Genomic DNA, 15,186 nt, shown 5'->3' with positions numbered 1-15,186 from the left:
AGACACCTGCGCTGTACAGGGACCACCGCGATTAAACCACTTGAACAGAGGTTTATTTCATCATGATTTTTTAAGTGGTTCATGTTGTTAATAATATTCCTTTTATTTTCATCACTGACAATACCAAGACAATTGTTTTTGCACTTACATGGTTCTCCTGTTTCATGTGACGGCAATCTTAAAACGTTTGGAGGCATCTCTAATGCGACCATACTTCTTAATTTTCTTTGTTGGCTTCTTTGATGACATTCTATAGTTTTCTTCGCAAGTAGATAAGTCACTGTCTTCTTTATTCATTTTACACTGACAGAATACTATGCTAGATCTAACTTCCTTCACAAACTCCACAAAGCTAACAACAATGGTCAACTTGTACACAACAATGACTGTGGCAACAATGATAACATTAGTGAAAACAGACCTGCGCGGGCTGGGAATCATTAAGTCATAAAATTTTATTGTTGCCTTCCCTGGACTTGTCAGGATATTCCCCTGTTTTGCATGGACTTATAATGTTTTTCGCCTGCACATGCTTACAAGATATCAGAATATCTCTTGACTCATCAGGCTTTTGACCAGTTCTGTAAAACCAGCTAAAATTATACTGGCTGGTATATTAAATTATGAAAACAAAACTTTGTAATTTTGGACTCTTCAAAATAAAAAGTTACATTCTACAAAACGTTATACAGACTTACTAGGTACCATACATAACGAAGACATAAAGAGAAATTTAAACCTCGACACAGAAAAAACATTTCATAAAAAAGCCCACAATTTTTGCTTGTATTTTTTGACGCAGCAATAGTGTAGACTGTGCCATCAAAACGGGATAGCTCTGTCATTATTTTATCAGAAACATTGTGGTGCGCCAATTATTTCTAACGCATTTACTGCATTGTTAAACGTCACGGAGGAATGCTAAGGCTCTTCTGTATCATTCCCATCGTCAGTTTCTTCCTCATCCAGGTCCCGCGATGCACACTGAACTATCTCAGCGATAGTCAGGGGTTCTGTAGTGACAAGGTTTTCATTGACATTCACATAATTCTCAAATGATGCCTGCTCTTCAAGTCAATTCCATTCTTCATCATTAGGTGAAATACCGTCAGTATGATCATTTCCATCATGATCGTGGACTTCATTTCCAAATCCGGCTTTTCAGAAACAGTTCCAAATGGTATTGTCTGAAACTTTGTGCCATGAAGCTGCAATGTAGTGCATTGCCTATCAAAAGAAACAAATTCATTAATAATTTCTCGAAGTGTTCTTTGGCTCCGGTAGCACGACATGAAATAAATGGCAAGTAAAAAATCTTACCTGTAAAATGTTTAATTTCATTTCTTCCCTTTTTTCGATGTTTACACACCTGATATCATGCTGCATGAGCATTTTGCAATAGAGCAACTTCAAGGTCAAGTAGCTGGAGCTCACTCATGCAATTCACTGGAAAGAATTCCATGGTCACATTTCTCAAATAGGAAGTAAGGGGAGGATGTGCTGCACACCTGTCTACGAACAATAAAATCTTCCAGCCTCCTGCACCTATTTTCAAATCAACACTTCAAAGCCAGCTTTCGAAAACTTTTGTTGTAATCCATGATTTCTTGTTACTAGTGTATTTTGTGGAAAAAGTAACGATGTTCTAAAAACAATGGGGCTTAGCAAATTTCCTGATATAAGTGGGTGGAGCTCCTCACTCCCATCACTGATAGCACATAACAGCACTGTCACACATTGTTTACTTTGTTTTCCTCCGTTACAGTTCTCGCCTTTGAATGGCAGTGTCCTTGTAAAACAAGTCTGCCTCATCTGCATTGAAAATGTTTGTAGGAGCATATTGGGATGTCAGTTCTTTCCAACGAGTTTCCTTCCAATCTTGCACTGTCTCAGGATCGACACATTTGCTTTCGCCACACGCATTCTGACAGCTGATGCCATGTCTTACCTTAAATTTGTGCAACCAATCAGATGAACCACTGAAATTCTCCACACAGAGTCGAACTGCAAATTCACTTGCTTTTTCACAAAGCATTGGGCCACTAATAGGAATGCCTTCTGCTCTACGTTGTCTGAACCACTGCAACAAACGATCTTCCACGTCTTCATATTTCCCCGCCTTGAATGCGTGTCCTCTTACTAGTAGAAATTCCGAACACTGGTGCATTATCTTCAATTTCTTTTGCCTTTGCTGCTATAGAATTTACAGTAGATGCAGAAATTCCTAATTCCTTGGCAATATCCACTCACTTTAGATTATTGTTTTCCTTCACAACTCTTAAAATTCATAGCTTTTCAGCGATAGTAATGCTTTTCTTTTTTCTTCCACTCATGTTACCAGTTCTCAAAATAATTAGAAATGTAGTAATACGGTACTATAGCCTTTACAGTATGAAGTGTGATGTGTTTCGGGATTCCCGAGTGATGCGCATCAATTCTTGACCAGTTGTGACCTAGTTCAGCAGATGCCGTGTAATTTCAGGAAAACAAATGAGTGCTACATCTACAACCAATCTTCCCTATGGCTATCACCACTGGCGTAATGGTAAGCTTCATATGTTATACTGTACTTTCCAGTTCTGTGCAGTCTCTGTACAGCACCTGGTTTTTGTAATGACTCTATTATTGTAGTTTATACTGTTGTTGCATATCTGCCAATCTATAAAACAATCCCAAGTCTGTCACATTAAAAATTAAGTGTTTGTTAGATTCGGATGCTCACAGAAAAGTGATTTTCTAGTTGACAACCGCGGTGCTGTGTTAACAGGTGGACCTTAGGCCAGTATTATACTATCAAATTTTCTTTGATAATGATCTTTGATGTGGCGCAAAGAGGGTATATCACACTGTCGTCAAACATTTTGTCAAAGTTCCTTCATGATGGCTCTGCAGTTCAATTCTACTTACGGCATCAGCGGTGCAGTGTGCATATGTTGGCAACACCATCTTCATATAATGCAAATGTGTTTTGTTATGAAATGTTCATTTTACGAGTATAACTAACTAACTTACTTAGTGGGCAAGGGTACATACAAGAATCTGTCAACCACAGATCAAGAACAGATTTAATCATTTACTTCGTGGTGAAATGGATTCCCAGCAATGAATAGTCATTGCCAACATCAACACACTATGCCACTGATGCCGTAAGTAAAATTATACCTGGTCTGCAGGTGCGTGCACTGCAATTGCATTGTCATTGCATTTCCAAGACAAGCAGAAGAAAAGGAAAAATACTTGGGTGAAGTCGTGGACTTCATAGAGAGATGCGAAAGATATACAGCAAAATTTGCTATGGGAGCTGCACATCAAAAACAAAGTCACAAGAAAATCCCTTTGGGAATGGACGAGAGTACATTTCAATATGTGCTCAAGAAAGTGGCTCCTTATATTATGAAGCTGAACACTCTCCTCGGAAAAGACAGACTTACCACAATACTGACATTTCTAGCTACTCTAGTTTACAGTACCGGTATAGCGCTGTAATGCTGCAGTGCACATTGATGAAAATAATACCAGAAACGTTTGAAGCTATTTATAATGCACTGAAGCAGGAATATGCGAAGGCAAATAAATTTAATATATACTGCAGTCATGACAAATTTTTATTTCCACAGAAGTTGTAAATTTTCTCCTTTATATTCTCAGGTGTATATCCTGGTCATACTTCATGGCTAATAGCTCTCACTTTTTATTCTGTTTTTGTGTTCGGGATGTCTTAAGCCACACAGTGCTTCATCTGCCTCGAATATTTCGATCAATTTCATTATATGCGACACACCATGTAAATTTGGGAGTCATATTGATAGAAATTGTGTGTCAGAGAGTTGCAGCGATGCTAGCACTCCAAGTGGTTGATTTCTCCATGCAGTAAACGTAAGATGAACACTTCCTTTGATCAAATCTAAGGCGAGGTGCTAGATTTGATCAAAAAAAATTTGACCAATGCCTAACTTTGACAAAGTTCCTTATTACACTATCAAATTTTATTATACTCTAATATCAGCCTTACCAATCCACTTCCTGGCAACCCGCTCTGAAACACTGTGTCTTAACTTGTGCACACTGTGGATATTTCACTGGGTCAAAAAAAAAAAAAAGGAAGTATAAGTGAGAAAAACGTATAAGTGAAAAATGTATAAATGAAGTTTTACTGTAGATATGTGATCATTAAAGACGACACACAACAGGCAACCTGATACTGGCAGAGACAATGTTGGAAGGCAAGGACATCTACTGTGTCAATATCACAATTTACCAACCTTACCTACAATAACCATATACAAGACAGGTGATTACAAGACAGGTGAACTGGAAAGCCTTGTTTAAGCAATAGGTCACCACATCCAGTGCACAAGGAAAAACTAGTACAACAATATTTCAACATGCTTCCCACTTTGCAGCACTGAGAAAATGTTGATCAGGATTATAGATAACCTTGTGGCAAACAAGATGGGCACTTTTACAAGGTCTAGCACAAAATATGTTAATGAATTAAATAATAAAAATAGTGACAAGAAAGACTAACAAAGTTCCAAATAATTTTCAACTACAAGTGGGAGGGTCCCTGCACTTCTTTGTTTGCGCAAGTTTCCTGTTGTTATAATGCTGGAAATTCCAGAATGGAATCTACTAGTACATCAAAACTGAGGGAGTAATTAAGAATATGAAACTCAAGAAATGAAACCTGATTTGAATTTCAATCTAAGGACACAACTTAAAAATCACATCAATATTAAACAACAGAAAATCCAGGATGGAATAATGACAATTTTATATAAAAGGATAGACTGCTACTCACTGTATAGCACAAATTTTGAATCAGACAGGCACAACAAAAAGACCCTAAACATGTAAACTTTGCAACTCAACATCTCCGATACATGGTGAGCAGCAATCTATTCTTTACATAATACTGTCATATCAATATTACTCACACAACAATTTCATCCACAGGATGAAAGTTTTCTAGCACAGAACTTGGACTGTGTCAAGATGAGTATTTCATTATCACTCATTGAAGTTACACAGACATTATGTCTAAAATTATACATTTTGAGTTATATGAGCAATGACCTTCATACAGCATACGTAAACACACATCTACCTTTACATGTGTGCAACTATAATTTTCCAATAAAATGTAACATGATATTGCATTCTTTTAGCTCTTCCATCCAGTCAGACTTTAGCAAACTTGTTTCTGACATCATCACTTCCAAATATATTACTGTAATGTGAGTTCTGTCTATAGCTGTACTGTGTAAAATTCTTATGAACACAACATTATGCTGTCCTTTCTACATGTTACTAACACTTGTTTACTAACGCAAAAAGAGATAATGGTAAAAAAAAATTAGATAGAATGCCTCTTTATAAATTCAACACACACACACACACACACACACACACACACACACATATTTCCTAATTCAACACACACACACACACACACACACACACACACACACACATATTTCCTGCTCTATAGGTATCAGCACTAGCTTTTTGACAGCGGTCAACATTTTCCTTCAGCAGACATCCACCATCTAATACCAACAAAAATTTTCATTGAGGTCATCAAAACCAAACATTCTTATGTGAATTTATTTGTTTTCCAGTCTCCTGTATTGCCTGGCACTGCATAAATGGACCAACATTTTCAAGAATGTACTGTACGTATCTTGAAGGACAAACCCCACTGTCACAAAAGGTCTCTTAATATTTCCTGAATTTATGTAATCATTACATTAGGCATATCTTAAATATTATGTTACCCAACATTTAAACAGAGCTACAAACCCAAATTCTACAAAATGTATATTGCCCTAACATGTTACAAAATTTTTAGGTCAGCTTGAGATACAAGTCTCCCTCTCTATTATAAAAGGCTGTCATTAACAACACAAGTGCACATTAATTACAAACTAGACAACACTACCGTACATCATATTTCCACCTCTCCAGTATCAATGCTGCATAGCACAGAGGCACATTTACAACTACAAGGAATATTACCATACCCTTACCCCAAGATAACACTCATACTACAACCTATTAAAAAATCTTAATTTTTGTGGATGTGGCTAAGAAGTTATGCCTAGAAGAAGATATAATTCAGAAGACTTCTACAAAATAAAAACACAGCTTCTTCTATCAATCATATGCAATATGCAAATGTAAAACTAGTTGTGCAGCATCCAGAATGAATAAAATAAATATAACAAGGAAAGGCAGGAAGGAGAAAGATACATTATACGTTTTACAGCTGTAAAGGATTATCACTTGATATTTCTGAGAGAAGCAGCTGTTATTCAAGAGAGTTAAGGAAGGTAAATCTCTACATTCTGTAGTCAATCTTGCAGTCTGAAGGAAGAGGATTTCATTCTTTACTAGATTTGGGTTACCAGAACAGCAGCCATGAGCTCGACTATCAATGAAATTGATTTAAAGAAATCTTATACACCCTGAACTACATCAATTTTCCAAAAGGTGTATTGGATCCAAGGTTCTGTGTACTCAATACTGTCCAACATAACAAACAAAATTATACACAATAGATTTGTGGTTTTATATCCTTGGTGAACTTGTCATATTACATTTACATAAAATTCTTAGCTTTTGATAACATTTGTCATAGCCTTCATCATGAAAACAAGTGACTGTCATAGAGGTGACGGAATTCCACAGAAGTAAATGATTCTAACACCTGTAACAAAATGTATTGTTAAATGATCTGGACCATGCTAGAAATTAATGGAACACATTCACCAAGAAAGCCACCGAGATTACACAGTGTGTCAACAACTTTAACAAAGATATGCATAACACTCACAGTGTGTGCGGAAACAGCTACGTGGTACTAAGAGACTACAGACAAGGATGTCCTGTATTACATGTCCGAGATTGGAATAATGATGCTGAGGACATTTCATCATTGATCCCTATGTAATCCCTGGGCACAACTAAAAAATTTACATTGTTGGAATTCTGTCAGCTCTTAGGCTGTCAATTGTTTTCCTGGTGAAGAAAATGATGGATACTGTTGAAAGCTCAGCATGTTATTAAATTTTAATGCAACAATTTCATCGAAAACTTTTTATACTTGAAATGCTATCAGGTATACAGCCAGGTGACATTGTCCAGACAGTGCCACATTTTGGCAAGCTGACTCTGCATCCATGGGTCGTGTAAGTGCTTGAACATATCTTGTGGGTGCCATCTCACACACCATCTGGTGAAAAAAGGGAAGCACTCAGAAGACACAGTCGCATGTCAATGTATATTCATACTTGTACACACCATCGGATTAGAGTTGCAGTTCTCTGTGACAGGCTGAGCAGCCATGAAAATTCATTAGTGCTGTTTGCATTTTGTGTTGCTACCAAAACAGGTAAGGCCAGGAACAGTATCAGACATTCAGTAAAAGGACACAGAGATACTGCATACTTGTGAGAGGCAGTGCTATCAGCACCTGGCAGAATTTGAAAGAGGCCTATTGTGGGTCTCCATATGGTCAGCTGGTGGAATCAAGCAATATCCAGATTTGTGGGGCATTGGGATAGGAGGGTGGCCTGATATTGAACTGCACTGAAATGTGATGGCAGGCATACATGTCATCGAGGTTTCGGTCAACTTCATCTAACCACCACAAGAGAGTATCACTGCATTGTACACCAAGTACATTGTAAACATTTCACATCTGTGACTGGCATCCAAGAACAAGAAATGGATTTCCTGCCACATTCTGTATAATCCCACACCACTGATCAAAAATTACCGGCAGCTGTACTAGGGAATTACCATCTGATGCATACAATATAGTTAACACCACAAAACTAATGGCTAGGAAAGGTCCCATTCTTCCAATGTTTTGGATAGGCATAGTGGTGCTACTCCTGGCATTATCGTGTGGGAAGCCATTGCGTATGACTTCGATCACTGCTGGAAGTGATTGAGAGAACTGTGACAGCACGACAGTATGTCACAGACATCCTGCAATGTCACATGTTGCCTCTCATGTGACGTATCATGGTGTCATTTTTCAATAAGACAACGTTCATCTACTCACGGCACTTGTCTCTATGAACTGTCTGTGTGATGTCAAGTTGCTACCTTGGCCAGCAAGAACACCAAGATCTGTCACTTATAGAACATGTTCGGGACCATCTTGGACATCAATTCTATCACAGTGCCAGTATCTAAGATATCAAGCACCAGTTGTAGCAGTTGTAGGTCAGCTTGCCACAGAAAAGGATTCAGTGGGTTTATAACACCCATCCCAACTCAATTAGTACTTGCATCCAGCCCAGAGGGATTGCAATACTGTACTGATAAGTGGGCCATAGTGCCAAGTTCTTTGTAAATTTGATTCAAGTGTTCTAATCACTGAATTACGTCACATATGCCCTCAATCCATGAATTTCATTTTGTTTCCTCTTTCCCTTCTGGATGCTTCACTTTCTGGCAAGCAGTGTATATCAGTGCTCTCCTAATGTCAATTCTGGCCCCTGTGCAGCTGGATAAGGCACCGTTAGTGAGGTGGAGTTGGATGTGTGCCACTGGGGCACGAGCTGCAACACTGATGCCGTGTTGTCGCTGTTGTGTCCAGACATATCTGCATGCTATTGTTTCACTTATTCAAATGGTGTGGCAGGAACACATCTTTGAACTGATGGTGCTTTGAACAAGCTCAAAGTTGTGTCAGATTCATTACTACAGTGAGAATATCTGTCTTCATTTACAAGCCCATCCTGTGGCTGGATATGCAATGTTTCCTTTAGGATGCAGCCCTCAAGTTGTCCTATAGGAATCGATAGTGATCTGCCAACATTATGACCTTGTAAACAAAATAAGCGGTTTTCAACTAAGTAAAGGGTGGGGCCCACTTCAAAGTATAATGCCAATCAATTTGAATATCTATTCATCTCATGCACACTGGAGGGCTGAAACAATATCAAAAATTTGCACTCTTTCACTCTAGCAGTGTCCTGAATAGGAGAATGGCACAGCAATGATAGCCACAGCTTGTGTTCTGCAAGTGTACTTTCCATACAACCTCACCAAAGGGAAAGTGCCCAGCCACCGAGGGTCCAGGATTGACTACAGGAGGGTTCCTGTCATAAATGACAGTACCCATAGAAAAATAGTCAGTCATCTGCACCACCTCAGAATGGCAACTAGTAATTATGCCTAAATACTGCATTATCCAGACAATCCCAGGCACCTGAATAGCTGAGAGCAGTTCAGGATCATCACAGGCTGGGAAAGCTTGAGGTCACATTTCACATTAAAATATCACTGTTTTCCACATGGATCCATCATTTTATTTTCAGCTTTTAAATGTACTGTTGTGGGTACAACACCACTCCTTGTTTCAGAGGAAGTAACCTTTTCATCAAAACAGAGCAATTAGTTTTGGCTGTTCATTCAAATTTTACAAATATCTATTTATGACAAAAAAAAAAGACAATCATTAAAAATTATTGGTACTGAAATAGTGTCTCACAAGCATTGTACAAAAAAAAAAAAAAAAAACCTGAGACACTACAAAATTTGATGCTCATAGTTCGTATTTTACATATCCCCAATAAAAATGTTCATATCAATGACAAGATAGTGAGTCGTGCTTAAAAATTGATAATTATGACAGGGTACAGCTCTAAGTCTATGCTCAATATTGTAGGCAGTATCCATAAAGTAGGTCTTGCCAATGTGTTACAATTTGACTTTCTTATCAGTGGCAATAGTCTTCAGAAAACTAAATCTTCTCTTTGCGAAAATGTCCATTGCAGTCTTGATGTTCAAGGGATTACAAAAACAAATCACTATATACTAAATATTCTAGCAACCATTTTTGAAGTAGAAGCAGAAGTGCACCTTGAAAACTGGCTATTTTTAATGTACACTCTCTCAATTTCTAAATGCAAAACCTGTTTTCAAATCAATACAGGATCTCCTCACAGCCTTACAAATGCGATCTGTGACCATCTTTCTAATTTTTATTTTAAGTAGACAATTTCTTACTAAGAATGACTGAAAAATAAATAATCAGGTAACTCAAAACAGTGGTGGAAAATCTAGGTTGGAATCTAAGTAATGCATAAAATAATCACCAATCGCTCAACTGAGATATAGAATGGTCGACAGTCACAAAAACAAACCTGAAAACACAGAAGAGCTTCTGGGCAATATCCTTATTCTGAATTGATAGAAAACACACAGGCACACGTGAATACCTACATAATCCCGACCAACTACATCACGTGCTGCAGCCCAATTCAACTGAAGTCAATAGATGTTGGATGGAGTTGGTAAGAGGAGAAAGGAGGTGGCAGGGTGTGTGTGTGTGTGTGTGTGTGTGTGTGTGTGTGTGTGTGTGTGTGTGTGTGTGTGTGTCTGACACATCCTGAGGGGAGCTGGGTGGGGCACACAGTCAAGTGAAGAAAGGGTCTGTAACTGGATATTAATTACTGAAATACAGTGACATTACCAAAACTCCCCATGGCCAAGGCAAAAAGAAGTAATGAAATTGCAAACATTACTCTGAATTATTAAATCACATGATCGTTTTACTTACAGTAACATTTTTCTATCTTTGCAAAGCACACAATTCCTCACGCAAATTTTTTGTTAAGGAACTACTTTATAATTACTCTATACATTTAAATTGGCCTTATAGTAAATGAAAACAAAACAAAACATATGGTAATGTCACAATCTGAGGCCAGTAGAACCGCTAAAGACATAAACATTAAGGGAAATGCTTCAAAGGAGTGTCCTCTTTTAACTAAGCCCTAATAACAAATGTTAACAGGATTGGATAGGCTATAAGGGGAAGAATGCAACCAGGAAACAGAGCTTAATTTGCAAATATGCAACTCTTCAGAAACAGCCTTCTTACAAGAAAAAATGAAATGAGCGTATGGCATCGTTGGCTGGGAGGCCCCATTCGGGGAAGTTCGGCCGCCAAGTGCAAGGCTTATTTCAGTTGACGCTACATCGAGCTACTTGCGTGCTGGTGATGGGGATGAAATGATGAGGACAACACGACACCCAGTCTACGAGCGGATAAAATCTCCAACCATGCCGGGAATCGAACCCAGGTCCACTTGCATGGAAGGCAGGTAACGTTACCACCCAGCTGAGCAAGTGGACAGAAGAAATACAAAGCTACAAATATGTAACTCCCTAGTCCACCCAGTTATCACATATGGGTCAGAGGTATGGACATTGACAGAACATGACAAAAATGCACTAAGACACTCTGAGCGGAATATACTATGCAAAACCTATGTATGGTCCAGTAAGGGAGGAAGAAGGCTGGAGAATATGCTACATGCTATATTACAAGTATTAATACAAGGTAGGGACATAGTAAAATTTGTGAAATCACAGCGAATATGATGGATAGGACAGGTGCAGAGAATGGCAGAGGATAGAACTCCAAAGAAAATGATGAAATGTGTGATCCATTCAGTTAGGCAAAAAGGGAGACCTAGAAGAAGATGGATTGACGAAATAATAGTGGGTCTCACTAGTATGGGAGAGTCTGGGGCCAGAAAAGAGCAGCAAACAAAGAAGAAACATGGAGGAAAATCATTGAAGAAGCCGAGGCTCACCAAATGTTGTAGCGTTACCGAAGATGAGAAGAAGTAATTTATTCATAATTCTAGCAGACTGAGTTCCCATCGTACAAACAAATCTGCTCCAAATCCAGTGGTAATGGTTCTACACTGACGAACAAAGAAGAGTTCTTATTCTCTTCACAAACAGTCAGGTGGAAGAATTACATTCAATAAGGTATAATACGGATTCATGTACTAACCACTATATGGCTATATGAGAACACACACACACACACACACACACACACACACACACACACACACACACAGAGAGAGAGAGAGAGAGAGAGAGAGAGAGAGAGAGAGAGAATAAAAGGCAATTGTCCTAAAGAACACAGGTGGCGAAAGGCATCAGATTTAAAAAATTTCACTGTTACTGGTCATTGGAGCTACTCACAGTTTCAATAAAAATTATTTTTTATCTGCTCCAATGAAGTTGGTACGAAATTCTTCATCTTGTTGCAAAATGGGATACATGAATTAATTTCAATAATTTTGCTACTATTTCAAAAAACAAAGTAGGTATGTAATGTTACTTACAAAACAAGTTAAATTCCGTTACTACTTTGCCAAAAAATATATTTCGGTCTTATTTGTAAGTACTCTTTATTCTGTGCTTACTATGTGTACATGCTTGAACATGCTCCTGAAAGGTCACAAAAAATGACTCACTTTTTCTTCAGCATACACTGCATTTCTCTCACGACCCTTAGAGATCAGAAAATCTATCTTCAAATGATAATGTAAATAATAGCCTTCATTTAGCACAGCATCATGAGACTGACAGTAATAATCCTGCACTGTTAAGTGACTTTCAATGCACACTGGTACTACTGGAATTTATTTAGACTACGGTCACTACAACAGGATATGGAAAAAACCAGATTATGCAGGTATGGAACTGCCAGTATGAGAATGGCATCCCTGTTATGTAAAGCTAAGGTGAAGATCAACAAAGTGAAACGAGATGACTCTTCAGTTCTCTTACCTCTCGAAAGTGATCTTAGTTATCAAATGAAATAAGTTTCCTTCCGGCAAAGTACTGCTAAATGCTATAACATTCTACTGCCTTCCAACCACTTACTACAGCCGTAACAGCCATATGCAACTTAATAATTTGCATGGGTGAGTATGGTTAAACAAGCTTACGATGATGTATTCTTCACAAAAATGATCTATCAACATGTAAATAAAAGATTAAAGCAAGATTTTTGCTGACGATGTGGGGCAGTAACCAATCACTACACCAGAAACAGCAGCAAGCTAAAAATGTCCCACAGCCAGCCACCCTTTCCATCTATCTGACAGGTACTCACATTCGGTGTGACCTCGCGCAACCACTCGTCAGCTTGTTCATCGAAGTCTATCTTGCAAGCATCACGCAAGTCACTGGCAGCCTCTTCCCAATGGCCAAGGAGACGGTGTGCCCGGCCTCGGAACTTCAGAGCAGCGGCACAGTCGGGATTAGCTTCCAACGCATGGGTACAGTCACGTACACAGGCATTTGGTTTGCCAAGAGCTAATAATGCCTGCCCACGTTTAGCATAAAGCAAAGCAGAACCTGTAACAAACAAATCTCTCAGCAACAGACACATTGTACACTACTGACAAGCTACTCAAGTACTCCCAAACTGAATAAAATGTATATATTCAAACAAAGAATATTTACAAATGCAATCAATTTCCAAGCCAAAAAGAACAGTAAGCTTATTGCAGAATCATCACTGTTCTTATATACCTGTATTGCTAGGCACAGGGACTTTCAGGATACCCTTGGTGGTAGGTGAGGCAGCAATGAATATTAAAAGCTAGGGTTTCATATGCTTTGTTAGCAATGAGTTACATGGATTTAAGACATCCAGACTTCTAATTGTGAAGACTGCATTCTGGTCCCAGCTGCCAGAGTTGGCAGTCATATGTGCATGAAGTGTGCTTCCTTGTGTGTGTGTTTCTCTTTCTTTATCTGACAAAGGCTGTGGCCGAAAGCCAATGTGTGTCTTAAGTGTGCCTGTCTGAAACTTAATGTGTCATCTTTACAGTAAGTAGCAATCTACCTTGTCCTTACATTGCAAAACTATTTATTTCACAAGCAAATTTTTTGGTGATTCAATCATCTCTTAGAGGTTATGGCCCTCATATGTTCTTGATTTAACATCTCGCGACTTTTTCTTGTGGGGCTATTCAAAGGAAGAGCCCATAAAAACAGGCTGCACACACTGGCAGGACTAAGAATAAGATAACAACTGAGATTTACAACCGTGTTGACATGTTCAGCAAAGTGGCCTCAAATGTGGTAAAATAAGGTCATGCATATGTTACTGAACAGGGCAACCATATTGAGCAACGTAGTATAACCTCATTAGCATGAACTCGCTTAAGACAAACTCGCGGTTTATGTGCAAAAACATTGACACTGGCAGGAATACATTAGTTCTTATGGGAAGTTTTATCATTTACACAAATTTCGATTATGGTGAATTACAAACTCCTTTTTCAGTTCCTACACAATTAAATTTCTTTGTAACACAAACTTCTGATGTTACAGTATTTTTTAATTGTTTATTTTTTCCGAAACAAATGCAAGAAATGTTACTACAAAGCTAACTGCCCAATGTTTACTCGTTTCTAAGGTATTGTATGTAGGTCAGCAGCCACATTTATTGCCTCAACAATCAAAGTGTACAGTACGTTCACATAAATGCAGTAATGTGTAGATTGACATTTAGAAACATATTTGATGTCTGTTCTTTTAGTTGTAGTCAAATCAAGTTAAAATACTGAATAAAAATCTACAAATGGTAGCACTCAAAACAGACAGCTCTAAATGTACAAGTAAAGCTTAAGGCACAAGGTGAAATGGGCCACAGTACAAAGAAAACAGCAATTGCACAGCAGTTTGGAATTCCCAACTCTACTTTATCTATGATAATTAAGAAATAAGAAAAAAATCATTAATGTTTTTGCATCAGGTTCCAGAAACAAATCTAAATGATTTTGTAGTGTAAAGTAAGAAGATTAGAGACATTACAGCTAGAATGGTTCAATTATATGCCTGCATCTACCACATCTTTACGTCAACCTATGATTCAGTCAAAAGAAAGTGAGACTGACAAAAATTTAGGCATCAAAAACTTAAGTTATTCTGGTGGCTGGATGTATCAGTTTCAAAAGAGAGATATTCAGTTTCATCTGTACAAATTTCTGGTGAAGCATGTAAAGTTTATGAAGAAAGTGCAAGCAGCTGGTTACATGAATTTGACGGCATGAGAGAAAAGTATGCCTCTTGTGATGTGTTCAATATGGACAAAACTGAACTTTTCTACAAACTTTTTCCAACTTGCACCCTGGGGATAAAATACTATATTGCAGTGCTTGTGTTATTCTGAATCACGAAGCAATGTTCCTTCGGGTATGCATGCATGTTCAAAGGAATAGGCACTGTAACTTCAGCCACTAAAAATACATGAAATGCATTCACAGCTGCGAATAAGGACAACCATCAGCTGTATAATAGAATGATGACAATGAAATTTTGAGCCAGACTGGGGTTAAAACTCAG

The 15,186-nt window shown here is 38.1% G+C and overlaps 1 protein-coding gene across 2 annotated transcripts in view; it reads right to left on the bottom strand.

Moving 5' to 3' along the window:
* LOC126199360 (putative protein FAM10A4) overlaps nt 1–15,186 on the bottom strand; it is a 203,465-nt gene that overhangs the window by 145,576 nt on the left and 42,703 nt on the right. For both annotated transcript variants that reach the window (XM_049936225.1, XM_049936226.1), the window contains exon 4: nt 12,944–13,188. In XM_049936225.1, coding sequence (XP_049792182.1) covers nt 12,944–13,188 — 245 coding nt within the window. The remainder of the gene's footprint in view (nt 1–12,943; nt 13,189–15,186) is intronic.

This window comes from Schistocerca nitens, chromosome 8 (assembly GCF_023898315.1).
Source record: "Schistocerca nitens isolate TAMUIC-IGC-003100 chromosome 8, iqSchNite1.1, whole genome shotgun sequence".
NCBI lineage: Eukaryota > Metazoa > Arthropoda > Insecta > Orthoptera > Acrididae > Schistocerca > Schistocerca nitens.
Note: the sequence above shows the minus strand (reverse complement) of the source record. Positions and strands in the feature narration are given on the sequence as shown.